The 27,901-nt window shown below is 43.9% G+C and overlaps 1 protein-coding gene across 2 annotated transcripts; it reads left to right on the top strand.

Annotated features, from left to right (window-relative positions):
* Positions 1-42: 42 nt before the first annotated feature.
* On the top strand, positions 43-27,786 carry DHRS7C (dehydrogenase/reductase 7C). Of its 2 annotated transcripts, none has more exons than XM_038165392.2 (7): positions 43-443; positions 11,594-11,749; positions 17,859-17,971; positions 19,303-19,513; positions 22,913-23,005; positions 26,910-27,065; positions 27,519-27,786. In XM_038165392.2, exons 2-7 carry the CDS (start codon positions 11,596-11,598, stop codon positions 27,725-27,727), a joined length of 936 nt encoding a protein of 311 aa, XP_038021320.1. In that variant the 5' UTR covers positions 43-443; positions 11,594-11,595; the 3' UTR covers positions 27,728-27,786. The 2 variants fall into 2 exon arrangements, with proteins under 2 accessions (XP_038021320.1, XP_038021319.1); XM_038165391.2 differs by lacking the exon at positions 43-443 and adding an exon at positions 10,978-11,138.
* The last annotated feature ends 115 nt before the right edge of the window (positions 27,787-27,901 follow it).

Genomic DNA, 27,901 nt, shown 5'->3' with positions numbered 1-27,901 from the left:
ACAAGTCAACAGGTCTCGACAAGTCGACCAATCGACAAGTCTCGACAAGTCGACAGGTCTCAACAAGTCTCAACAAGCCGGAACTTCAATGCTGTAAAACAGCGACACTGGAAAGGGGAAGTTGCGTGCTGTGGTGGAGTGGAGACTCCCCAGCCGCCCAGCGCTGTTTTGCTTGTGTCTGCTTACTTGATTAATAAAATAATTTCAATAGACCAGTAAATTGTGTGGTCTAACTTACAACAATTTGGTGCTGTGACTCGGATGAAGGCAATCTGATTGAAAGAGCTTTGGAGGGGGCGCCCCGCTGATTTCAGCAGCCTTCCGTAGAACTACTTTCATTCAAATCCTTCACCGACAAACCCAAAATTAGACACAAGCAAATAAAACTGGTAAACCCCAGGCAACCTTTGTGCATGAAGCCCGAACGAAGACCCACAGGGTGGGTAAGTATAGGCCGGTGATCCGTTCGGTTGGGGTTGGGTATCCTGGAACACAACAAACGAGACGTCCAATTGCGGACGAAGCGAGTGTGGACCCCTCAGTAGTGCGTTTCCCACATCCTGCGAGGGACTGGGCCATGAAAAGGGGGAAGCGATCCATGCGTGTATGTGTGAAGGTGTTCTGGAAGATGGGACAGAAGAAGAGTAAGCCTTCTGGTCCCATGGGTGGGGTAACATCTGATGTTAGGTTACCCCGGGATTAATGATTAAAAATTGGCAGGATTCCCCTTTTAGGCGGGGAAGGAATAAAGTAAAAATGATACATTATTGTGTTGAAGTTTGGGGTGGTAAACAGATTCGAGGAGACCACCTTTACTGGCCTGTATTTGGGTCTTTTGAAGATTGGGTTTGTCAGGCCTAAATATTTATGTAAACTCAAAGGAACCCTTTAGTCTGGAAGAAAGTGAGTATGCGCACCTCTGGATAAATTCAGATACGAGGATGCATCTATATCCTCTAAAAGAAAAAGGAGGGCAGGATAAAAAGAGAAAGGACTTGGAAGTCCCTACACCACCCCCGCCCTATATTCCACCGCCCGCATCAACGGCTCCGTCCTTAATGGACTCCACGAATTAGCTAACCCAGGCGAATTGGAATCATATCATGAAACACAGGGGCCGGTAACCAGAAGCAGGGCAAGAAATCAGAAATCTGCTTTAAGGGAGGGATTATATCCCCTACGAGAAATAGCGATGGGGGGACCCCAGCCAGGAATGGAATATGTGGCCATTCCCATTAACTCCGGGGATGTCCGAGATTTTAAGAAAAGGACAGGAGGAGGGTAAGTGAGCTTTAATGGCAACTGGCATAATGTTTGCAGCTGCTGAGGAATAATTCTAACTGGAATAATAACTGTACATTGTATATTGTATATATAAAAGCCTGGGCATTTTTGTTAAAGTATTCTTTTATACATATGTTAATATGTAAATATGAAAATATAAGAACTGCCATTGAGGTGTATATCTAAGGGAACAAAATTTGCCCAGGCATATTATCGGCTCATCAGGTTTAAATGTCCTCAGTATAATTGTCAACAGGCAGTTAATTTACAGTGGTCTGATTTTACTTGTGTATCTATATATTGTGGATTTTGGAGGGATTGGGATTGACTAGTAAAGAGCTTCTAGGAAAACAGTGGAATATTAACCACTGTAGATTACAATAGGAAAGTTCAAAGCAAAGAAATCCGGAGGAAAAGCCCTCTAGGATGTATACTAACACATTGGAGGGATATAGTGGGGTGAGAGGGTACAAAAAGTAAAGAACTCTTATCAAATATTGTAATCAATGGTGGTCACTTTATAAACTAGAGGATGGAGCGGAGTGGCCCCTAAATGGAACTATTAATTATAACACCATATTACAGTCAATGTTGTTTTTGTGGAAAGAAGGAAAATGGGATGAAATATGGTATATTGATTGATATGTTGTTTCAGTATCTTGGAGGGAAAAGGTATGGAATTAAGTTGGACTCTGACTGAGCCTTTGGTGCTGGTATTAGAAAAGTACAGGCTGGAGAAAGATAAAGGAAGTGTTAAAAGGGTTGCTGAAGGTGTTAAAGGTGTGGTATGTAGCATTTGACAGAGCTGTCTGAAGTTGAATGAGCAGGGAAAGGTGATGTAGGCATTATCTAAGTAACAGTCTAGAAGTTTTGGTATATTTGCATATTTGCTGTGGTGTTTGTTCAGTTTCCCAAGCATCAGGGAGGGGGACGGTGGGGGAACGGCCTGCTCCACCAGGGGCCTCTCCAGCAGCCGGCCGGAGAGGGGCTTCGGCTCCAGCGCCTGGAGCGCCTCCTCCCCCTCCTTCTGCACTGACTTTGGTGCCTGCGGGGGTTGTTTCTCGCTCTCCCACCTGCTGTTGAGCAGCAGGTTTTTGTTTGTTTCTTTGTTTGTTTGTTTTCATGGATGTGCTCTCACAGAGGCACGGACTGTATTGCTCATGGCTTGGCTCTGGGCAGCAGTGGGCCCCTTTGGGGCCAGATGAAATTGCCCCTTACCTACCACAGGAAGGTTTCTGGGTTTTTCTCATGGGGGCTGCCACTGCAGTTTCCCACTCCCACACCCCTCACACCCCCTGAACCCTGCCATCAAACCCAATACACTGGGGCAGTTAAGTCATTACTGACTTGTAAAGCATCAGGGATTAAATTAACTAATGAAACCCTAAATGTGATGGGGGTAGAAGGTACTGGGATAACAGTGCCACTTTTGGGGAATACTAAGCTGAGACCAGGGGATAAAATGATCACTGGGCAATTATTGTATGTATCCAAGGCGGATACTAACTTGTTAGGAAGGGATTTGATGATTAAATTGGGCATTCAAATAGTAAATTGTTAGACTGGAATAACAGTGTTATGAATGGAGTGCTCTCTGGCCCTGAGAGCAAACATACATGTATATTCACCTCTGACTGGAAAGACCCTGAAATGGGGGCAGAAGCAACAATATAGGTGGACAATTTTACCTCAGGGGTTTACAGGGCCACCTATCTATTTGGGTAAATTCTAAAAAAAGATTTTGGAGCAATTACAACCTCCCAAGAAGGTATTAATGTTACAAATATGTGGATCATTTTAAGGAAAATCGATACTCCCTGATGGGAGAGAAATGCTGAATAAAGTGATAATGAGGCAAATATTAACTGTTTTACATCAGAAGAGTCATTGGGAGGTGCAAGCAATGTGTGATGTTGTTCTAAGAAAGCATGTCTGTGTAGGAATATATACTTTAGGGAAGCATACATGCAGAGGATGTACTATATGTCAAAGGGTAAATAAAAAGGTCTTCTGTAACCTGTCTAGAGGGGGACGGGAGTCAGGGCTTTGACCTTTCCAAAGTATACAGGTAGACTTTACTGAGTTACTTGTTTGTCCTAATTAACCATGTGACTGAATGGGTGTAAAGCTTTACTGCAAGGATTAAAGCAGGCCTTAGAGATTGAGTGGGATTTTCACAGCCCCTGGCATCCCTCCTCTTCTGGGCAGGTAGAGCGAATGAATGGTGAAATTAAGAAACAACTAACAAAACTTATGCTGGAAACTAAGGCTTCTTGGGTAAAGTGCTTACCCCTTGCACTGTTAAACATATGGATGCAGCCCAGAACTGATGTAGGAATTTCTCCTTTTGAAATGCTATATGGTATGCCCTATGATTTGGAATTGCCACTTGATCACCCTCAATTCTAATTAAGACTTGGAAAGAGACTTTTTTTTTAACACCACGATGGGGAAGGCCCCTATGTTGTTTTGCTTACTACAGAAACAGTCGTCCGCACTGCGGAGAAAGGATGGACACATGCCAGCCATGTTAAAGGACCCATCTGTGACGAGAGGTGGGAGATCGCTCCAGGAAACAAAGACCTGTAGCTCACATTGCGACGAACTCGATAGGTGCCGTGGGTTAAGGTAGAGGCTCTCCCCTGAAGAACACTACTGCTGCCGAGAAGAACTAAAACCTCGTAGTTGGCTGCAACCCAACTGACGAGTGAGGCAGAGGAGTGAATAAGTGGGGAAAGAAATGGGCCTCAGCCATTCCTATCGGTATTTGGGGGTTCTAGCAGTGATTTCATCCTGCATAGCGACTCAACACCACCCCCACCAACCTTTTAAATGGACTTTAAGTTGATTCGAAGATCAACAGGTTATTGCAACCCAGATAACATTGGGGGGGCCAAGCTTTACTTCTACACTATGTCAGCTGATCTTGAGGCCCCGATGCTGGGAATATATGGGATTTTATTTCTGCCCAAGTTCTAACCCGGGAAAGGGGTACTGTAAATGCCTGAACGTGTATTATTGTGCATACCGGGGGTGTGAAACCATTGCTACAGACTGGACACTCGGGGCTGGTCAGGATAAATTCTTACAAGTGGAATATGGGCTGCAAGGTTGTAACCAACAATTGGATCCTTGTTACAGGTGGCAAGGGCATGGTGTAGGGTATACAGGAACCTTCCACGGAAATAAAGAAATATGCAAGGTTCTATACATAAATATAACAAACTTGGACGGTACTAGCTGGGTACTAGGAAAAATGTCAGATTTTACGAACACGGAACAGATAGGGGAGGACTCATACTAATAAAGAAGGAAAAACCCGAGACTTCCAAGGTAGTCGGGCCTAATAAAGAGTTAATAGGGGAAGGTTTGGTTGTCCAGACTGTAAAGATACCTGGGACTGCCCAACCTACTACAGTGTTTTCTAATAAGTTGACAGAGTTATCCTTTCCCACACTGCTTCCAAGCATTGTGAAAAAAGAAAGGGGTTTTACCCGAGGAGATAACTGAAGGGTGCTGTCTATGTGTAAGTGTTAAGCCCCCATATTCAAATTCTTCCAAGTGCAGTTGGGGTCAGGAAATCGGGATAACTTTGACCCAAGTTATGGGAAAAGGTAGATGTATCGCCACAGTTCCAAGAGATAAAAATGATCTGTGCCATGCCACTGAAAAAAAAAAAATGTACCAAACACACAAATGGCTAATTCCTGCAAATAACACTAGGTGGGTATGTTCATTGTTGGGAGTCACTCCTTGCCTATCTTTAAAATTGTTTAACACATCTCATGATTTTTGTGTACAGGTGGTCATTATACCAAGGATTCTATACCACACTTATGTATACCCATCACACAGTGGCTGAATACCATCTGGTAAAGATCATACTGGAGTGGTAAGAGACACAATGACTAAATTGTGGGAAGGATTAGAAAAACGCAAAAGGGAAAATGAGGCTCGTCAGAATTGGTATGAATCCTGGTTTAATTACTCACCTTGGCTTACTACCCTGCTAGCAACCATAGCAGGGCCCCCTTGTTGTTACTTATATTAACACTGACTTTTGGACCATGTATATTCAATCAAGTAATCACAATTGTGAAAAGTCGATTAGAAGCTGCTTATCTTATGCTTGTGCGTGCTAAGTATGAATCTCTTGAGCAGGAGGAGGACGACGCAGAAACTTTGATGCTCAGCAAGCAGATATTGCAAAAATTCAATGAACAAAATATGTTAGAAAAAGAAAAAGGAGGGATTGTGATAAATGAGTAGGGGTTTGTTCATTGTCCTTGAGAATTTAAAGAATCTACTGAGGAGATAAGGTTTCACAACTCACAGCATTGTAACATGGGGACAAATGGGGAAGGGGGGTTGGGTGAACATCCTTGTTAAAACAAAGATTTTGTAAGATACCACCCACCCACCGCAACACATCCTGTTTTGCCCCCACCTGAATACAAGCACAACGCATGTTCACCAGAGGAAGAATAACGACCCCCAACAACAGACTGCGCAGTCTCAGGACAGGTCTTGACAAGTCGACAAGTCAACAGGTCTCGACAAGTCTCAACAAGCCGGAACTTCAATGCTGTAAAACAGCGACACTGGAAAGGGGAAGTTGCGTGCTGTGGTGGAGTGGAGACTCCCCAGCCGCCCAGCGCTGTTTTGCTTGTGTCTGCTTACTTGATTAATAAAATAATTTCAATAGACCAGTAAATTGTGTGGTCTAACTTACAACAGGGGGACCCTTGCTTAGGGACACTGACTGGGCTGACGACCCTCCCACCTTTCCTCAGCACTCCAGAGAGGATTCAACCCCCTGGGACTGCAAGAAGAAGCCTTAAAAGAAAAAAAAGGCAGATCCTCAGGCACCTCACAGGCACAGCCTACCTGCTGCAATACCTCTCTTTCACTAGCTCTTCTTCAGCTCCTCACAGCTTCAATGTGGCCGGGCCAGGGCGGGCTGGCAGCACCCAGCGGCGGCAGGGGGAGGGGGGCGGCGCAGGGCGGGCCAGCCAGAGCAATGCAGGGAGCCATCTCTCCCCCAAACCAGAAACAGTAGCCAAAAACTACAGAACTGGGACCCAAAACCACATGGAGCCAGGCTCCCAAACCGTACATGAGCACGAACACATACAAGCCAGAGACTGAGGGCCATGATGAACAGTGAAGGGGGGGGGGGGGGATACCCATCCACAACAGGGTCCTGCCAGGGCTTGAAGTGGGGGATCCACAGCCGCACAAAGGACCCACTAGGGCTTAAAGGGGGGGGGTCTACATCTGCACCAGGGGCCCACTGCGGTTTGAAGGAGGAAGGGGGGTCAACTGCCGCACCATGGGACCACCAGGGCTTGCAGGTGGGCATATGCCTGTGCATCCGGTGCCCCAATGGGGCTCGTGGGGGGGGGGGGTGGTTCATCAGCGCGCAAGGGTCCCTGCATGGGTGCGCAGTGGGTGATTCATTGGCGCACACGGGGGCCCACGGCAGCTCACAACGGGGGGGTTGTCCTGGGTGTCCAGTCACAGGAGCTGGTCCTTCTAAAGGCTGGTTTTGCCATAAAACAAAATAAAGTCAAAGGACCAGCACAAGAGATCCAGTTTTTAGGAATAAAATGGCAAGATGGATGTCATCAAATCCCACTGGATGTGATCAACAAAATAACAGCTATGTCTCCACCAACTAGGAAAAAAGAAACACAAACTTTCCTAGGTATTGTGGTGTTTTGGAGAATGTACATTCCAAATTACAGTCTGATTGTAAACCCGCTCTACCAGGTAACCCATAAGAAGAATGATTTTGAATGGGGCCCTGAGCAATGACAAGCCTTTGAACAAATTAAGCAGGAAATAGTTCATGCAGTAACCCTTGGGCCAGTTCGAACAGGACCAGATGTAAAGAATGTGCTCTACACTGCAGCCGGGGAGAATGGCCCCACCTGGAGCCACTGGCAGAAAGAACCTGGGGAAACTCAAGGTCGACCTCTGGGGTTTTGGAGTCGGGGATACAGAGGATCTGAGGCCTGCTACACTCCAACCAAAAAGGAAATTTTGTCAGCATATGAAGGGGTTTGATCTGCTTCAGAAGTGGTCGGTACTGAAGTGCAGCTGCTCCTGGCACCCCGACTGCTGGTACTAGGCTGGATGTTCAAAGGAAGGGTCCTCTCTGCGCATCATGCAACTGATGCTACATGGAGCAAGTGGGTTGCACTGATTACTCAGTGGGCTCGCATAGGAAACCCCAGTCACCCATGAATCTTGGAGGTGATTATGGACTGGCCAGAAGGCAAATACTTTGGGATATCATCAGAGGAAGAGGTGCTCTGTGCTGAAGAAGCCCCACTGTACAACAAGCTACCAGAAAATGAGAAGAAATATGGGTCCTGTCATATTGTGGGAAAGCATTGGTTCGTGATCGAGGATGGATCTGACAATGGACACTATAGCACAGGTTATTCATGATTTTGAAACATGTGCTGCAATCAAACAAGCCAAACGGTCAAAGCCTCTTTGGTATGGAGGACGATGGCTGATACAGAAATATGGAGAGGCCTGGCAGATTGATTACATCACACTCCCTCAAACCTGCAATGGCAAGCACCACGTACTTACAATGTTGGAAGCACAGATGTGGGCTCACAAGAGGGGGAGGGTCCGCTGCAGTGCCTGAGGACCTGCTGCAGATTGCAAAGGGGGTTCACTGCCGCACCAGAGACCTGCCGGGGCTCACACAGGGGAGTCCACCAGCATGCCCGAGGGCCCGCCAGGGCTCACAAAGGGGGGGGCATCGGTGCACCCAGGGTCATGCAGAGCCTCGCAGGGGTGGTCCACTGCTGTACCAGGGGCCCGCTGGGGCTTGAACTTGGGGGTATACCGCAGCACCGGGGGCCCGATGGGGTTTGCAGGGGGGCATCCGCTAGAATGCCCAGGGACCCATGGCAGGTCGCTGGCATGAGTCTGCCGCCGCACTACGGCCTGCAGGGGCTCTTGGGGGTGGTTCCTTGTTGCACCCAGGGACCTGCTAGAGTTTGCAAGGGGGGGGTCCGCCGCCGCACTGGGAGCCCACCAGGACACGCAGGGGGAGTTCCAATGGCGCAACCTGGGACCCGCTGGAACTCACAAGGGGGGGTTCTGCTGCTGCACTGCTGGCCTGCCGGGTCTCATGGGGGGGGCACACAGGTGCACCTGGGGGCCCGGCGGGGCTCACAGCAGGGTTCTACTGGTGCCTCCGGGTGCCCGCTGGGGCTTGCAGGGGCAAGTCCGCCACCACACCTTGGGCCTGCAAGGGCTCTCAGGGGGTTCCACCTCAGCAACCCGTGGCCCACTGAGACTCACAGGTGGGATCCACCACAGCAACTAGGGATCCTCCGGGGCTCACACAGCAGGGTCCACCACTGCACTGGTTGCACCACAGCAACCGGTCGTCTGCTGGGACTTGTGGGGGGGTCCATCAACAGCGCCTGGGGCTCCACCTGGGCTCACAGTGAGGGTCCACCGCAGCAACCAGTGGCCTGCCGCGGCTTGCAGGGGGATCCACCAAAGCACCCTTGGGCTCGGCAGGGTAGTATACCGCTGTGCCTGGGTGCCGCCAGGGCTTGCATGGGGGAGTCCATCACAGTGACTGGGAGACTGCCAGGGCTGGCAGGGTGGGTCCAATGCAGCAACCAGAGGCCCACCGGGGCTCCAAGGGGGTTGTCCACTGACGTGACAGGGGGCCTGCTGGTGCTCGCAAGTGAGGGTCCACCCACGCGCCTGGTGTCCCACTGGGGCTCACAGGGGGGTTCCACCACCACATTGGGAGCCCACAAGGGGTCACAAAGGGGTGTACTGCAGTGCCCAGGGGTCTGCCGGGGCTCACACGGGGGGTCTACCAAAGTGCCTCAGGGCCTGACGTTGCTCTCAGGGGGGGTTCCAGTGCCGCACCCAGGGGCCCATCACGGGTTGTTGTTGCAGGTCTGCCGCTGCGCCCAGGGGCCCGCCAGGTCTCCCAGGGGGGTCCACCACTGCACCTGTGGGCCCGCCGTGGTTCACAGGGGTGTCCATCGAAGCTCCTGGGGGCCTGCCAGTGCTCGCAGGGGAGGGTCCAGTGCCGCACCCGGGGGGCTGCCACGGGTCACCATCAGAGGTCCACTGCCACTCCTGGGGGCACTCCATGGGTTGCTGGCATGTTTTGGTTGTCTCGACCAGGGGCCCGCTGAGGCTTGAAGGGGAGGGTCTACCACCGCACCTGGGGACCCATCGGGGCTTGCAGGGGGGACTCCTCCTCTGCGAGATGGGCCTGCCAGGGGTCACTGGGCATGGGTTAGCCACTGTGCCCAGGGGCCCACCAGGGCTTGCCAGCAGGGGACGACGCCGTGCCGGGTGGGCCCTGGGGCTTACCGACAGAGCTCCACCACTGCGGCTGGGGACCTGCCCCACCTAGCCAATGATCTGCTGCACCCATGGACCCACCGGGGCTCGGTGGTGGTGGTCCACCGCCGCGCATGGGGACACAAGAGTGGCTGGCAGGTGTCTGTCACTTCTGTGCCCAGGGACCCCCTGAGGTTCACCAGCGGAGGTCCGCTGCCACGCCTGGGGGTCCGCTGTGGGTTGAGGATGGGGGGGCCTCCGCCGTGCCCAAGGACCCAAGGGGGTCATGGGAAAGGGTCTGCCACCATGCATGGGGGCCCTCTGGAGCTCGCATGGTGGGGTGGGGGATCTACCACCACCCCCGGGGCCCGATGGGGGTCCACTGCTGTGCCTGGGGGCCCACCATGGGTTGCCGGTGGTGGTCCGCCTCCATGCTTGGGGCCACACCAGGGGTCACTGGCTGGAGTCCTCCACGGTGCCTGGGGTCCCTCCGGGGGTTGCTGGCAGGGATCCACTGCAGCGCCATGGGGGCCCACGATGGGTGGCGGGTTGGAGTCTGCTGTGGCGAACAGGGGCCTGCCCGGGGACACCAGCAGGGGTACACCGCGGTGTCTTGTGTCTCACTGGGGCTCGCTGCCGGGGGTCCACTGCCGTGCCCGTGGGCCCACTGGAGGTCGCTGCCAGGGGTCTGCCGCCACGCCCGGGAGCCTTGTGGATCTCACTGGCAGGGTTCCATCGGTGAGGCTGGTGGCCTGCCTGGGCTCGCAGGGGGGTCTACCGCCATGCCTGGGGGCCCACCATAAGTCACCAGCGGATGTCCACCGCTGTGCCCAGGGGTCCACAGCGTGTTGCTGGAGGAGTTCGTCCAGGGGCCTGCCGGGGGTCGTGTCACGGGACCTCCGCTGCGACATCCTTTGCCAGCTCTTAGCTAATTTTATGCACTAACTCCCAAAGCCAGCTTGCTTAGAGACCTTTTCCCAGCACATACATGTAAATACTGTGGAACAGTGATTACTTTAAATCACAAATTCTTCATGGCACTTTTTTTTTTTTTTTTTGTATATTGTTATCATGGAGTTTATACAAATATTTTTCCATATAAAGTTAGTCAAAAAGTTAGTTGAAGGCCAGTGACAGGAAACTGAGATAGACTCAGATAGATAGACTGAGATTTCCTTTGTACAACTCCTATGAACAACTGCAACCCAGGGGAAGACAGAAAGATAAATGCTTCATTGTACAGTTGAATTGATGTTGTACTAAAAACTTCTACGTGATTGTCCAGCCTATTAGCTAATAGGTCAGGCATGTGAATCACACTGTAGATGCTATATTTACTTTTGAAGACAAGCTGTCACAGCTGTAGGCTATACATAACCATTCTCATACAGGGCAAGCAGCCTCAACATATGTGATCTTCTATAAAAATGCTGAAGGACTTTAATTAAGCCTGTAATACAAAATTTTGTTCAGAAGAAAACTTTATCCATACCAGGATTCTACCTGCCATAGTAAGTGATTCTTTTTCTGTCTTTTAAAACAGAAAACATTTATATTAGGTATTTTACCCAAAATTAGGATAAAAAGCTTTTTATTTGTTTTCCCACAACAGAAACATAATTAAAAGCTTATTTTATACAATGTTTTGCCTAAAGGCAATATTTGTACTAAAATTTTATTATGTTTTTGCCAACATAGAGTCATTTTGAATAAAAGAAAACTAAATTTGTTTAGAACATGCAATAATGAGTAAAATGAATAATAATAAAAAAGAACTTATTAAAATAGCTTAATAAGAAATTGCTGATTGGAAAACAGTTTCCTACTGCTTCAAGCCTTTGGCATGTTGTTATTTATGGCTATTCTACACATAAAAATATTGCTTTTGTAGAGAAGAATAATTTGAAAAATAATGAATGCACATTATCATTACTGTTACTTTCATATGTACTCTTGTTTTCCACAGATATGGGTATTCTTGCTGTACTTGCCCTACCATTGGTTATTCTCGGGATCAGTGGAATTATTTATATTTACCAGTCAGTCATATGGCTACTGTCCCAGTCAGCAGTACAAAACAAGGTGGTGGTAATCACAGATGCCATCTCTCGACTAGGCAATGGTGAGTTGTCTCTTTTCTTCTCAGTGTCAGGGAACACAAATGGGCACAGATCCTCTTCTACATGATTTCATGTGCATTCATTACCTTGAGCTGGATGCAGAAGTTAGGAAATGCAGTTATGAATAAAGCCTATCATTTTTAAATGTACATTTTGTCTCAGCCACAGGAACTGATGTTGGACTTATAGGAACAGCAGAGCATTATGTTTATTCAATTCAATAGAATAAGAGGTTTTATAAGCACACTGAGAGCTATTTTTAGCATGTTGCTATTCTGAGATCTTATGTCATAGGTTGCCACTGTAGGGTAGCAGCAATCATTATAAACAGGTGTCATGATACTCTGTTACAGGTTCCTTTTCAGCCTTTAAAAGCTTCTAGATTTCCTGCTCCCTTTCACTTGTATACGGAAGTGCTCAGCTCTCTCTCCATATTCATATAATTTTACCCCTCTATAGCCTATGTTCTTCTTCGCTATTCCTCTTCAATATTCTTCAGTACCTCCAACTGGGATGTCTGACTATGTGTGACGGTGGGTTCACTGGAAGGAAGAAAAGGGTATATCATAATTTATGTTTATATAAATGGGTTGACTAGGTGAGCAGTCATTTACCATCTGCTTCTTCCTGGTCTGTATTTCCTTCTTACACAGTCCTATGAGATTAAAAGCACTGGGTCATACATGCTTGTGTACAGTCCTGCTGCAGACATTACTTGAAGGGCAGTGGATGCAAGTACCTCCTAAGTCAAACATAGCTTGGGGTTACGTTTTGGCCTTTTCTAAGTATGCCAGAAAACTTACATTTCCAAGCAGGCAAGAGTTGTTGGAAAGGCATGCTCTTGCATAATTATTCTTAAGCGAGCAGAACAGTGACCCATGACAGAAATAGAGACTATGCTAATAAGGAGTGGTGTTCATCAGGGCCTGTTGAGACGAGGCATGAGATAAAGTTGGACCTCAACATCCCACCTAGCTTTTCCCTTTTCCTGAAAACTTCAGTTTTAGTTAAAGATAATATTAGCATACATTTTATCTGGTTGGTTATATTTAAGTATTTTTGTTTAGAGAGGCACAATTTAGACTTACGGCCAGCATATGAGTCTCTGGGTGAAAGGTGTGAGGTGGAGACTGGATGGTTCCTTGGCAGTGTATTATATGAACTGTTTCCAATTGTCTGCTAGTTTTATGATAAACTGGCAGCCTCACTTTCTGAGATCAAAAGGAAATCATAGTTGTTTGTTTGTTTGTTTGTTTTTTCATTTAATAACAGTTAAATCTTCCAAAGGAGATGAAATTAATATTAGCAGAAAAAGGGTGCAGAAACTTCCTGGTCACACAAAAAATTGGCTGAATATGAGCCAGCAGTGTGCTCAGGTGGCCAAGAAGGCCAACAGCATCCTGGCTTGTATAAGAAACAGTGTGGCCAGCAGGGCTAGGGAAGTGACTGTCCCCCTGTACCTGGCTCTGGTAAGGCTGCACCTTGAGTACTGTTTTCAGTTTTGGGCCCCTCACTACAGAAAGGACATGGAGGTGCTCGAGCGAATCCAGAGAAGGGCAACGAAACTGGTGAGGGGTCTGGAGAATAAGTCTGATGAGGAACAGCTGAGGGAGCTGGGGCTGTTCAGCCTGGAAAAGAGGAGTCTCAGGGGCGACCTTATCGCGCTCTACAGGTACCGTAAAGGAGGCTGTAGCAAGGTGGGGGTTGGTCTATTCTGCCATGTGTCTGGTGACAGGATGAGGGGGAATGGGCTAAAGTTGCATCAGGGGAGGTTTAGGTTGGATATTAGGAAGAACTTCTTTAATGAAAGGGTTGTTAGGCATTGGAATGCGCTGCCCAGGGAAGTGGTTCAGTCACCCTCCCTGAAGGTCTTTAAAAGACATTTAGATGTAAAGCTTAGTAATATGGTTTAGAGGAGGACTTGTTAGTGTTAGGTCAGAGGTTGGATTAGGTGATCTCGGAGGTGTCTTCCAACATAGTTGATTCTGTGATCCTGCAAGTCTGTGAAATCTGCAACAAAAATGATATATGTGGACATTTTAATAAAATTACTAGGTAATAAAGAAGATGAGGGACTCAAGTTCAGTTTAACACTGTTTACTAACCTTCTAAATGGTAGGAAATGAATGGTGTTCTCACCTGTTTCTACTCAGATTGAATGAATTTGCTTTAAACTGTGATATTCCACATCTTTTAATAAAATTTGGCTAATACTGAAATCAGCAGGTTCTGCTTCATTTTTGCAGAAAGATACAACTATTGTCAAAGGAAGAAAGTTGTGTTTTGTAATAAGTAACTGAAAACTGATTTATTTTACTAGATATCTTTCTCAAATGAGAACCCACTTACGATGTCTTTCATCTCTTCTACTTCATTTATGCATAAATACCATTGAACATTTACAATTTTAGCAGTTTATAAAAATTATATTGCTGTGGTTCAACTTGGCATGCATCTAAACACTATACAGCTGTTCACTCACTCCTTTGCCCCAGTGGGATGAGGAATAGAATCAAAAAAGGTAAAAATGCAAGATAAGGGCAGTTTAAAGGGAAAAAAAAAAAAAGAATTAAAAAACGCAAATGGTGCACAATGCAATTGGTCACCGCCACCCAACCAAATCCCAGACATTCTCCAATTAATGGCAGTCCCCCCAGCCAACCCCCTCCAGTTTTATTGTTCAGCATGATATCATGTGACATGAGATACGTCTTTGGCCAGTTTGGGTCCTGGCTTTGTCCCCTCTCAGCTTCTCATGCATATCCAGCCTACTCTCTAGCAAAGCAGCAGGAGAGGCAGAAGAGTCCTTCATTTGGTGTAAGCACTGTTCAGCAACTAAAACATCAATGTGTTATGAATGTTATTTTCAACCTAAACCCAAACCATAGCACCATACCAGCTGCTAGAAAGAAAATTAGCCCAATCCCAGCCAAAACTAAGACATGTTTATGGACTGAGATTATATGTACAGATACATAGGATGCAGTTCATAAATACTGTTGCTTTATTTTTAAAGAGGTTTGTGTATGTATTGAGAATCAATTGTATGTGAGACGACGCGTGCCTAGGAGGCTCAACAGGAATAATACTGAACAAAATGCAGCATGCTCATCTAATACTACTGAATGTGCCTGGACATCTTGAAAGAAAAAAATGGCTGGAAACTGTGTTACTTAAGGTCCCTCCCTGGCTAGAGATGTCCCTGTGCAGTTGTGACAATGGGGATATGCCTGAGTAGGTAAATGTTAGAGTGGCTGTGCCTGTCTTTAAGGGACAAACTTGAAAACTGAGTCTTCAGGAGGAAATGGATGTGCCATGAGGATAATTCTTCACTTGACTATTATCTTTACGATAGTTGAGGAGGAGCAAGGGATTGAAATTCCCCAGACTAGCTCTGATTTTATCTGTGAACAAAGCTAGTAGGTTACATGTGAAATAACCCTGTGTGCTGTATATAAAGGGAACCAGGAAAAAACTTGATGAAATCACTTGTTGAACTTGGCTTTTCGATGTGCAGCAGGGTCTGTTGTTCTCTTTCTAGGCCAGTGGGTTTACTTCTGTGATTCCTTGATCATAGAATGGCCTGGGTTGAAAAGGACCTTAAAGATCATGTAGTTTCAACCCCCCTGCTCTGGGCAGGGGTGCCAACCACTAGAGCAGGCTGCCCAGAGCCACATCCAGCCTGGCCTTGAATGCCTTCACGGATGGGGCATCCACAACCACTCTGGGCAACCTGTTCCAGTGCCTCACCACCCTCTGAGTGAAAAATTTTATCCTAATTGCTAAGCTAAATCTCCCGTCTTAGTTTAAAACCATTCCCCCTTGTCCTATCACTATCAACACATGTAAACAGGCACTCCCCCTCCTGTTTATATGCTCCCTTCAAGTATTTGAAGGCTGCAATGAGGTCTCCCCAGAGCCTTCTCTTCTCTTGATGTCAGTGTTGCTCACCCATGGCTTATTTGGTAGCTGTGGCAGAAGACCTGGACAGACTTCTCCTAACTGGGCCAGCAGATGTTAGATGATTAGCGCTTATCCTTTATTACCTCTTATAACTTCATTACCTTTATTTCCATTTATAAGATTATTACCACCTTGGTTTGTTGTTGTTGTTGTTGTTGTTTGTTTGTTTTGTTTTGTTTTGTTTTTTGTTAGTTTCTGGGTTTGGTGATTTCTTTTACTGACTTTGAAATGTCATTTACCATTATCTGAACAGTCTGGAAAAGCACATATGTGCACTAGAAATGGTATGCTTTTTGTTTGTTTGTGGAGAAGGAAGGAGAATTACATTATTTTATATGTATACCTGCCTTCTTTAAAAAGAAAAGAAAAAAAATATATATATTATTTATAACATACTGTAGCATTTTTTAGAATAAACCATTGTAGAGACTAGAAGACTCATAGAATCTTAGACTGGTTTGGACTGGAACGGACCTTAAAGATCATCTAAGTCCAACCCACGCTCTGCCATAGGTACCAGGTTGCACAAAGCCCCATCCAAAACTGCCCTTTAATATATTGGGGATGGGCCATTCACAGCTTCCCCAGGAAACCTACTCTTCTGGTCTGTAGTTCCTCAGGTCCTCCTTTCTGCCCTTTTTAGAAATGAGAGTGATGTTTCGCTTATTCCAGTCACCAGCAACTTCACCTGACTTCCATGACTTTTCAAATATGATGGAGAGTGACTTGTCAACTACAACAGCCAGTTCCCTCAGGATGCTGGGATGCATATCCTTAGGCCCAATAGGCTTGTACTGGTTCACTTTCTTCAGGTGGTCTCATACCTGCTCTTTGCTTACAGTGGGAGGGAACTTTGCCCCTCCCCTTTTGCCTCAGCCCCTGCCTAGAGGTACAGGGACATGAGAGTGGTGGGAAGCCTGACTGGCAGTGAACACTGAGGCAAAGTTGTTGAATAACGCAGCCTTCTCTATGTCTGTTGTTACCAGTTCTTCCTTATTTATCAGAGGGGGTACACTTTCCTTGGCCTTTCTTTTCTGACCTACATATAAAATCTCTTTTTTTTCTTTGCATCTCTTGCTGAGCTCAGATCCATCTGTGCCTTGGCTTTCTTGGTCCCATCTTTGCACATGCAGATGGCATCCCTTGTACTCTTCCCAGGCAATGTGTCCCTGCTTCTACTGCTAGCATATTTCCTTCTTACACAATTTGACTAGCAGATCCTTGCTCAGCAATGTCTTCCTGCCTTTCCTGCCTGATGTGTTACACACAGGAATTGTGTTAAGTAAACACAATTATAGTTTACTTAAACAGTGGTGAATCCCTAATCCAGAATATATGACTGTATGGAGAAAAAACAGTTCCAGTGCAGCATACCCAGAAACTTCTCAGTGGCCTTCTTAGGAAGTCTTGAGGGAATCTGTCTTAATGAGAGGTAGCTCAAGATGGTCTTCATAACCTCCACTGGCTCCTGGGGAGGATGGATCACCTATGAAAGGAACAGTCTGTGTAAGAAAGGTCTCTTTCTCCGATTAACTGATGTTTCATCTCATCTGTGGGACAGTGGCTGGTGAGTTTCTCTGCATAATAACTCTATCTCAAAGTTGTAGATATGTTTCATGTAGCTGTGAGTTTCAAGAAGATAGCATACAGAACTAGCTTTGCTATATTCTGGGATTGGTTGGTATCTTTATATTGCTGCGGGCAACATGAAGTTTTACCAAAGAGTTTGTACTCTATAAACATGTATTTTTAATGTATTTTTCTTTATGGTAAGTGTGTTTCTAGATAGAGACAGTTAAAGAAGAAAGACAATTAGAACATTTTTCTTCTAACTTAGACCCTTCATCCATTAACTGTCTTATTGTTATTTGATTACATGCCATGATTAAAAAGTACCAATATGTCATATCATTAATTCTGATAAATATAGTAAAAATATACCTTAAATTTAATTTATTAATCATATACATTGTTTCCATTTGACACTTTCTTTTTTTCTCATATATATTTTTATTCTCTCAAAATTCATGAATTTTAAAGAAATGATTCAGCATCATTAGCAAAAACAGGATCCCATTTCAACTAAAATGAGCATTATCAAATTGCTGTAATTGTTATTATTTTTTTCTGAATGTTTTTCTCCCCTAGAATGTTCTCGGGTGTTTCACACAGGAGGAGCAAGGCTTGTGTTGTGTGGCAGGACATGGGAGAAGTTGGAAGCCTTGTATGATGCTTTAATTAGTGTGGCAGACCCCAGCATGGTAAGTGTTTCCTCACTGTGCTTTGAAAATTGAGAAGTCGAAGTAAACACCTTCTTCAGATACATAAAGTGCTTTTAAATACACTAAAATGAGGTATACATGAAGCTTGAATCACTGTTAGTAAAGATTTTGGTTGTCCACATAATATATCCAACAGATTCCAGAGAGAGAAAGAGAACTAAACACCTCTGAAGATCTTCAGATCATGATGCCAAAAATAAGTCAGAAACTCTGCTCTCCCAAATCAAGATAACTGCTAATGAGTGGCCCTGCATTTTGGACAAAGACCTGCCCCAAACCAGACAACTAGAAATGCTAGGTAGAGGGATTTGCCTCATTCAAATGCAAGAGATCCAAAGTTCTTCATTTAATTGCACAAACTTTCACCAGTTTTTCACATAGTAAGAGTGCTCAAGAAAGGGGAGATGTGTCTAAAGATTGAATTTAATCTCCACTAATCTGGGAGAATTCCCAGCTAGCAAGCTATGGGAGCACACTAAGAGATTCTTTTTCTCATTACTACGGGGTCACTATGTAAGTAGACATGCAAGACCTGTAAAGTCTGCCCACGCTGCCAAAGGTACTTCTTTGGAAGGTGGTTATTGAAGTTCATGGAAAAGCTTTCCTTCCATGATCAACAGATGCCTAACTCATTCCCGGGCATAGGTGTTCCTGAAGACATTAAATGTTCTATAGCCCCTGGTCATCAAACCAAGAGATACTTGCATTTTGCCCTTGTTCTGCAGTGTTTCACTTGTTTGCTACATAAAAGTCATCTTTGCAAGCAATCATACAAGTGTATCAGTTTGGATATCATATAGTTAAACAAACCATTCCTACTTTTTACATTCCCTCTGTAAATTCAATCCCTTCATGCACATGTAAATCATCTTTCAAAGCACTATATCCTAGATTGATTCTGTGGTCAGCAAATTTCTCCAGAGGGCTGCTTATGAAAAGACCATCATTTGAAGTGCTAGGAGTCACCCTAGTGGGTATCTATGTGCCTCCACTGATTACAAAACAGAGAGACAAAACTCAGTGGGATAGAATCAATCCAACCTATCCTTCCCATGATGTTCTACTTTATGCACTTACATCTGAATATCAGAGTACATGAATACTTACTGCTGAGCTACACTCTTTCTAGAATGGGTTAATAAGAAAAAAAATCAAGGTTTTTATGAGAATGGTAAAAGAACTTTCTTCAGATATAGTGGTAAATTATTAAGAATTTCTTTTTAAGCAAATAGATTAAAAAAAATAACTTAAAAAAAAAATAAACATTTTTATAACACAGGAGTCCTTGAAATAATTCTTTTCTTTGTTAGACTTATACACCAAAGCTCATTCTTCTGGATATCTCAGACATAGACTGCATTCAAGATGTAGCTAGGGAAATCCTGGATTGCTATGGCTGTGTGGATGTACTGATCAACAATGCAAGTATGAAGGTAAAAGGAGCAGTGCAGAGCATTTCTTTGGAACTTGATAAAAAGATAATGGATGCCAACTATTTTGGACCTATAACATTAACCAAAGGTATTTTATTTTTTTTACCATTTTCCTGTTACTACTTAAAGCTTGAGATCCAAGTCACTGGCTTTGCCATAATCCAGAACAAGTCTGTGAAAATCAGTGGACTGAAAGTGGACTGAGGTGATGAGATCAAAATCAGACTGCCTGAGCTTGGAAATAGATGACTAAATAAGCAGGCATTTGAAAGTCACACACATATGTATATATAAATGTCTAATTATTATGTTTTGTTTATGGTGACTCTTTTACTTATGTGCTTGCTACCTTTGTTACGAATACAACTATTTTCAAAGTGCTTGCAAGGGTACAGATAAGCTGACAAATAAAAAACCTTAATGTACCTAAATCTGCATGTAGAATCCAAGTTCTGTCTAGAAGGCACAGAGTGAACGGAGCAGACCTCAATAAATTACACCAAGACACAAATAACTTCAGATTTAACTTCTCTGTTGTTTCAAGGGAGGTATTGAAATGCTTAGAACTGAGGAGGTGCTTGATCCTGAAAAGTGCAGAATTAAGTCCTTAAAATATTAACATGTCATCATGGCACTCTGAAGACCTATGAAGCTTTATTCATTATGTTTTTGTCCATTTCCTTTTTTTTTTTTTCCTTATTTTTTACTCCTATTCTTTGTAGTCCCAAGACCTTCAAAACATCATTCCAATAATCTTGTTCAGTGTATTACTGAGATCTCAGCACTTGGGAAAACACTAAAGAAACAAATGGCCACCTGCTGTTTGTTTCCCTAGGTATTCCATTCCATTCCATTCCATTCCATTCCATTCCATTCCATTCCATTCCATTCCATTCCATTCCATTCCATATTCCATTCTTGTTTCCTTGGGCATTCTGTTTTTGAATCAGATGTGGAATAGGTTCAATAGAAAAATGTGCATCAGTTCTTCAGTACCTGTCTACCTTCCTCTCAACTGCATCTGTCTGGCTTCTCTAACTCATGATGTGACAACACATTTTCTTTTCCTCTCTTTTTATATACAAACATAGCCATTATATAAACTAATTTAACAAAACTCATACAGTCACTCTGTTATTTCAAGTGGACTTTCTAATAGGAATTTTAGACACTTCATGACCAGTCTGCTTAATGGGATACCAGCTTTTAATCTTTCCAAGAGTATTTTTCTGTTTTTCTTCCAGCCTGTATGCTGATTTGCACTAGGAATGAGCTGAAACTGCCTTCTATTTCTTCAATTTTTGTTTTGATTTGGTTTTCATTTTGCTAAACTCAGAACAATTGAACAATGTATTTTCTGTCCATTAAAGCTCTTCCTTATGATTTTAAAAATCTCAGATTCTGCCTCCAACCATTTTTTAATCTCACATAATGAAATGTGTTGAAGCTTTAACCCAAAAATTTAAGCCAAGACGGAATCCTGTTGATAGCAATAAGTTGTAATGGCCCTGAGAAGCCTCTCCTGAGGCCCTCCTCTCACTCTCTGCCTATAAGCCTAGAATACTTATTTCAGCTGAGGCCTGGGCCTTCAGTGCTTACTTGGGATTTGTTGTACATATACCTGTCTGTGGTCTGCCTTCTGGATGAACCTTAGACCTAGCTCATGGCTTGTCTTGCATGGGACTGCCAATGGACTATGTTATGAGCACCCAGCTCTGGCCACCACAGTCCTGTGGGACTGTTTGCTCCCACTTTGTCTTCCTATATAGGACAGCTGGCCCTCATTGCTCCCTAATAAGATCAGTCAAAAGTTATTTAAAGAATTTTTGCCTTTTTTGAGTTGTTTATCATTCCAGAGAAGTCTGATTTTTCTTGGGAAGTCTAAAATTTCACAAGGTTTCAAACTCTTGCCCTTTTTCCTTGTCTTAGTACCACAGCATTTACAGTAACTCAGTAGCTTCAGTTCCACGATATTAAAATAAAATTATTCTTGACCACTTTCACAGTAAAGATTTTTTTCCTTATACCTACTCTGAACCTGCTGTGATATAGCCTTGTGCCACTCCTGCACGTCTTGTCATCAGTTATCAGGAAGGAGACCAGCACCTCCATCTCCACTTGTTCTCCTCAGAAACTTGTAGAAAGTAAAGAGGTCAGTTCTTGGACTTTTCTACACACCAAACCAAACAAGTGTCCTCTGCCTCTCCTTATAAGACATTTTCCAGTCTTTTTACCAGGATTGTTGCCCTCTTCTGGATGCTTTCAATGACTATCTTCAATTTCCAGCTACCAGATTTTGTGATATTTTTTACTGCAGTGTGGAGAAAACCTTCATTCAACCCTACATTCAAAACATTCACTGAGGCAATCAGCTCTGGTGCAGGTCTGTTCCACAGCAGAGCAAGGGACAAAAGTTTGCAGTGTGTTTCCTGAGCCAGGAAAACCACAGGGGAGCACAGATGCAGGTAGCTCTTGCAAGAGTGGCTGATGAGGTGTGGGAGTGGGCCAGCAGTAATGGCAGCCACGCCTACTCCAACAAAAGGCAGCCCTAGTAATTGCCAGTAACCAGGATCACTGAGAAAAGGACAGGCAAACAGGGTGTGTTGTGTCAGCCAGGGTGTGGCACAGTAGTCTGCATGGCAATTTCTACATTAAAGCATGCAGGGCAGGTGCTGTCACTCTGCCACTTTCAATGGCAGTTGTAACCTGCTGGCAAAGAGCTTCAGTCATAGTATTCAACTATCAGAAATCTATGTCCGCTGTGGCCTCTCTAGCCACAGTAACCAACACAGCTATCCAGACAGAGCTCCCAAGACAACATACACAGCTGTCCAGGTCTCAGACTGCAGGGTGTGTCCAAGTTTTCTGTCAGTATCTGACAACAGCAGTGAATACACCTGTGGGAGGTGTGCCCAGGTAGAAGAACTGCTCAGTGTGGTGATAGAGCTTTGTGAGGAGGTAAGCAGGAAGAGGAATGTCAGGGAGTCAGAGAAGGAGATGACTGTTGGAATCATACACTACCATCCCTGAGACACATTTGTCAGCCAGCCACAACACAACCTTCCCTCTCACCAACAGGCAGGAGGGGACCTTTGGTGACAGAGGAAAACCTCATCCCTTGATATTGGGAGAGCAGATTTAAGGCTGTTTGGGGAACTAGTTAGTGAGGATTGTTGGGAAACAGCTTTTGAAGGTATTGAGGCCCACCAGTGCTGATCGCTTTTTAAATACAACCTCTTAAGAGCACAGGAACATGCAATTCCAAAATGTTGTTAAGTGAAGCAAATAGGGCAGAAGACCCTCTGTGGAGTCAGGACTTGGATCCTTGTGGGCCATTCCAACTCAGGTTGTTCTATGATTCTATAATTTGTTAAAATGCTGCTATCTTTAATGCAGCTGTCACTTTTTTTTTTTTTTTTTTTTTTTTCCAGTAAATATATTGCACTCTTTTACTTTCTTGCCTTTTTCATTCTATTTCTTTTTTCAGCCATTCTTCCCAACATGATCTCAAGAAGAACTGGCCAAATTGTTCTAATTAATAGTATCCAAGGAAAAATAGGAATCCCATTTCGTGCAGCTTGTAAGTTATACATTCATATCACATAAATTCAAAAGTATACATTTATAAAATATTAATTCTAATGTGTAAATTGTGAATATTTCATGAATATTTAGTTATTAAAAATGGCAATTTGCATCCTTATTCAGTAAGAATAAGAAGTGGAACTCAAGGAGAAACAGTTAAAGTACTGTGAAGCTTAATTTCTGCCTAAGGTGCCTGTGGATAGGAAGGTATCAAATGTGACAGCAAGGTTTTTTAAGTTCTTGGGAGGGATTCAGGGGACAATAGACCTATAGTTCTAATATCTTGTGTTGGCTTCACACTGATAGGTAGCTAAGTTCCACCACACCGCTCTCTCACTCCCCTCCTGAAAAGAATAGGGGGAGAAAATATGATGAAAAAAGGCTCATGGATTGAAATGAGAAACATTTCAATTAAAGGAGAAGGAAGGGAAAAAAATTAAAGGAAAGGAAAAAATAAAAAAAGCGAAGGCCGCATGGAAGGAAAAGGAGAAAACAATTATTCCTATCAGCAAGTGATGTTCAGCCACATTTTAGGAATCAGGGCCTCAATATATATAGTGGTTGCTTGGAAAACCAACGCTTTCATAATGAGAGTCCCTCCCTTCTTCCCCTTCCTCAGCTTTTATGTTGAGCATGATGCCATACAGTGTGGAATAACCTTTTAACCAGTGTAGATCAGCTGTCCTGGCAATGTCCCTTCCCCACTTCTTGCCCACCCCCAGCTTACTAGCCTTTAGGTGTGAGGGTGGGGGTTGGAGACACAGTCTTTATGTTGTGCCAGCATTGCTCAGCAGTAGCCAAAATATTGGAGCAGTATCAGTACCCTTGTAACTGCAAGTACAAAGCACAGCACTTCATGGTCTCGCTGTGGGGAGAGTTAACTCCATCCCAGCCAAACCTAGTACATATCTGCACTGGGTATTTTAGTAGAAACAGTAAACAAGAAAGTAACTGTATAAATATAACATAATGGTAGAGATTAACTACTGCTCATGATTCATGCACTTAATGGAGTTCTCTACAGGAGAATAAAAGGAGATGCATTTATTGCATTCTGCTTGGCTTTCCATAAAATTTTCAGGAAGTTGTTTCACTCAAAGGTCCTAATGAAGCTAAGCTGTCTTGAATTATGATGAAAGGTCTTACAATTCATAAAATACAAAGATAGAATGTATAAGATAGATGTAAATAGAGAATTTTCACTGAAACATGAGGTCAGAGTAGGTGACAGACTGAAACAGAAGTCCCACAAGACCTTGGGATTGTGACACATACTAGGATTCATGAAAGCAAAATACAGTGACAGAAACTGTAAGAAAAATAATAGAGAAAAAAAATCCTACCATAATGCCTTTGTATAAATCCACACCCACATATTGAACATTGTGGGCATTTCCAGTGCCTCCATCTCAAAGGAATTATGATCACAGAATTACTGAGTACACCCTCAGAAAGTTTGCCAATGACAACAGACTGTGTGGTTCTGGAGGATGCCATCCAGAGGGATCAAGCCCAAGTACAAGTGTCCTGCACTTGTTTTGGGGCAATTCTAAACACAAATAGAGGCTGGGTAGGGAATTATTTGAAAACGGCACATGATAAAAAGGACCTTTGGGTGCTGGTGGATGAGAAGCTCAGCATGAGCTGGCAATGTGCAATTGCAGTCCAGAAAGTGAGCTGTGTCCTGGGCTGCATCAAAAGAAGTGTGGCCAGAAGGTAGAGAGAGGTGATTCTCCTCTTCTTCTCTGCTCTCGTAAGACCCCACCTGGAGTACTGTGTTCAGCTCTAAGATCCACAGCACAAGACACAGACGTGTCAGCAGCCTTCCAGTGTTTGAAGGGGACCTACAGGAAAGATGGGGAGATAGTCATTATCAGGGAGTGTAGCAATAGCACAAAGAGATACTGGATTTGAACTAAAAGAAGGTAGAACTCAAATTATTCTATGATTCTATGATTCCTGATGTGGGTGTGGTGGTTTTACTTGGCTGGGCAGCTGATCTCCACCACAACTGCTCTCTCACTTCCCCTCCTCAAAGGGAAAGGGGGAGAAAATATGAAGAAAAGAGCTGAAGGGTTGAGATAAGGACAGAGAGATTACTCAGCAATTATCATCACAGGGAAAACAGACTCAGCATTGGGAGATTAATGTGATACCTATTACTAACAAACTAGAACAGTGAGAAACTGGAAAAAAAAAATAAATTAATTAAAACTACCTTCCCCCCATCAACCCTCTTCTACATCCTCCTGCCAAGCAATGCAGGGGAACAGGGAACGGGGGCTGTGTATCCCTACAAGATGCCTATGAGATATCAGTCATTAATGTTTTTTCTCTCATGAAACTGACAGGGCAGTGAGGAATATAATTCTTCCTCCACCACCTAGAGATGAAAACAGATGAGGCAGAAACTGTCAAAATGCTTCAGCATGGTATTTCATAATCTGGATTGAGTTAATCACATAGCTGCATGAAGACCTAAAGTAATGACTTGGCTGCAGTGTTGTAGCCAGTGCCAAGGTGGCAGAAATTGTAATACTACTGCCTGTTCTTCTGTATTCTCACTTTTTGTACTTTGTACTTTTGTACTTTTCTTAAGGTACAATTATAGTTTACTTAAACAGTGGTGAATCCCTTGAACGTGTGCCTCAGATCATAGAACCGAAAACCTTGAGCATGGCACCAGCCACACATGCAATCATTCACCTGATCCGTTCACGTCCTTCTTCTTCGGTCCCATTCTCCAACTGGGAGGAAAGAGAACACTACCTGCACACTTGATCCCTTCAACATCTTTTTAAGGGACATAAAATCCCTTTTGATATTTCAGACCTTGTTGCAGATTTGTTCTACATTCGTACATGAGTACTAATGGGTGGTAACCTTCTGTTTTTACCAGGCTTGGTAGTGTTTTCCTGATATATTAATTACAAAAGTAATATAGTAGGAAGTGTAAGAACTGCAAAAAAGGTTCAGAAAAGAAACAACACATTGATGGAACATGTGAAATGGTTTTCATCTAGGAAACAGACAGTTTTTCAGGACATGCTCTAGATGTATAAAATCACGAGTATAAAAGAGAAAATTTTTACAATACCTCTACCTATATCTATACTGCATGAAATGAAACTGACAGAAGTAGAATTTCAAAACAAATGAAGGGAGTTTCTTGCCATTGCTAAAGATCGCATGACATTTTTTAGATTGTATTTTGAACAAATGGTTTTCCAGCACAAACCAAGTCAAAAACAGGATGAATGAGTGCTTTGCAGCTCTTAGCACGAAGTTCTAGTTTTTGGTCAGGATTCATAGACTATTACCCTTAATACCGTTGTCAATAAAAAGGGGCCAACAGCAACTGAAAAAAACATCTGTCACAATCATTTACTTTAAAATTAACTTTGATAATAAAAACCTCAGTCATTCCTGCTGGAAAACCAAGGTCTAATTTGTTTGCAAAACACTAGTAGACCTGCATTCCAGGAATGGCTATGTATCTCACTGTATTTCATTGATGTGTCACAAACTGCAGCATCATAGGATGTGGAGACTCATCTGTTTCAGCTGTCTGTCTACCAAAGACAGTTTCGAACTGCAGAGATGATAGAGTTCTTGAACCACAAACTTAATGTTTCTAACTGGGAGAACCAGACACATACTCTTTCATACACATAGGGAGACTCATACATATACTGGATGAGTCCTATACATATCATTTGCTTTTGTTTGTTTTCAAAATGTCATATGAAAATTTCGCTGGTTGAAATCATTCAACACTCTTCTGTCTTTTGGCTATTCATTCCCTGATCAGTTTTCTAAACATCGATGCTTTATGGAACACTATCATATATTCATATCAATACATCCAAGCACCCTTATATTTCTTTTCTTTCTTTTAGATGCTGCTTCTAAACATGCTGCTGTAGGCTTTTTTGATTGTCTTAGAGCTGAAATGGAAGAATTTGATATTTCTGTCAGCACTGTGAATCCAACATTCATCTATTCATACCATCACCAACCAGCATCTGGCAATTGGGAGGCATCAATTTGGAAATGTAAGGAACATATTTTAAAGAGGCCCATATAGCAGTTTGGAAGCTTTTCCCAGGAAGAAGAAGGGAGCACAAAGAAAAGAATTGAAATAACAGAAAAGATATACAGGTTAGAGGAGCAAAAGAAAAGAGATATTGGAGAAGAGAAGCATGGTGAAAAAAAGGAGGAACATGTAAAGGGAAAACATCATGTGAGAAAATAAATAAAGCAGTGCATACAGGTAGAGGTGGGTACGATCACAAGGAAGACTTCAATTGCAATTAATTTGCTCATTCCCTTATGGAAGATCTTAGAGTGTATGGTCAGGAAATATGAAAGAGGGGAAGAGAAGAAATCGAAAGTGTGTAGGAACTTAACCAACTTAACTGATGCACCAACTGTATATCCTTTCACCACCATTGCCTAAGGTGTGCCTGCAAGTCTGTATTTCTCACTCCTTTTGTTTGATTTTACAGTCTTTTTCAGAAAGGTGGAATACGGTGTGCATCCAGTGGAGGTGGCAGAAGAAGTCTTGCGCACAGTGAATAGTAAGAAGCAGGAGGTACTTATGGCCAACCCTATCCCCAGAGCAGCAGTTTACATTCGCACCTTCTTCCCTGAGCTGTTCTTTGCCATTGTTGCCTCAGGGATTAGGGAAAAGATGAAGACAGAAGAGGACGTTTGATTTTGTCCATCTCCTGTCCCTGCTTATGACCTGAATAAAATTTATGCTTCAAATGTCAATGCTTTCTGCTACTATTATGGGTGGAGTAAAGCAAGAGACTGCTTCCATATACCAATGTTTCACTTAATGATTCACTTAATGGGTCACTTAATGATTCTGGAAGCAATGTTAAAG

This window comes from Anas platyrhynchos, chromosome 19 (assembly GCF_047663525.1).
Source record: "Anas platyrhynchos isolate ZD024472 breed Pekin duck chromosome 19, IASCAAS_PekinDuck_T2T, whole genome shotgun sequence".
Taxonomy (NCBI): domain Eukaryota; kingdom Metazoa; phylum Chordata; class Aves; order Anseriformes; family Anatidae; genus Anas; species Anas platyrhynchos.
Note: the sequence above shows the minus strand (reverse complement) of the source record. Positions and strands in the feature narration are given on the sequence as shown.

What these genes read in the sequence shown, in the direction of transcription:
- DHRS7C (XM_038165392.2), top strand. Translation starts at nt 11,596, where the DNA reads ATGGGTATTCTTGCTGTACTTGCCCTACCATTGGTTATTCTCGGGATC. An exon ending in CATCTCTCGACTAGGCAATG is followed by an intron (nt 11,750 to 17,858) that starts GTGAGTTGTCTC and finishes TTTCTCCCCTAG; the next exon opens with AATGTTCTCGGGTGTTTCAC. An exon ending in GGAGGCATCAATTTGGAAAT is followed by an intron (nt 27,066 to 27,518) that starts GTAAGGAACATA and finishes TTGATTTTACAG; the next exon opens with TCTTTTTCAGAAAGGTGGAA.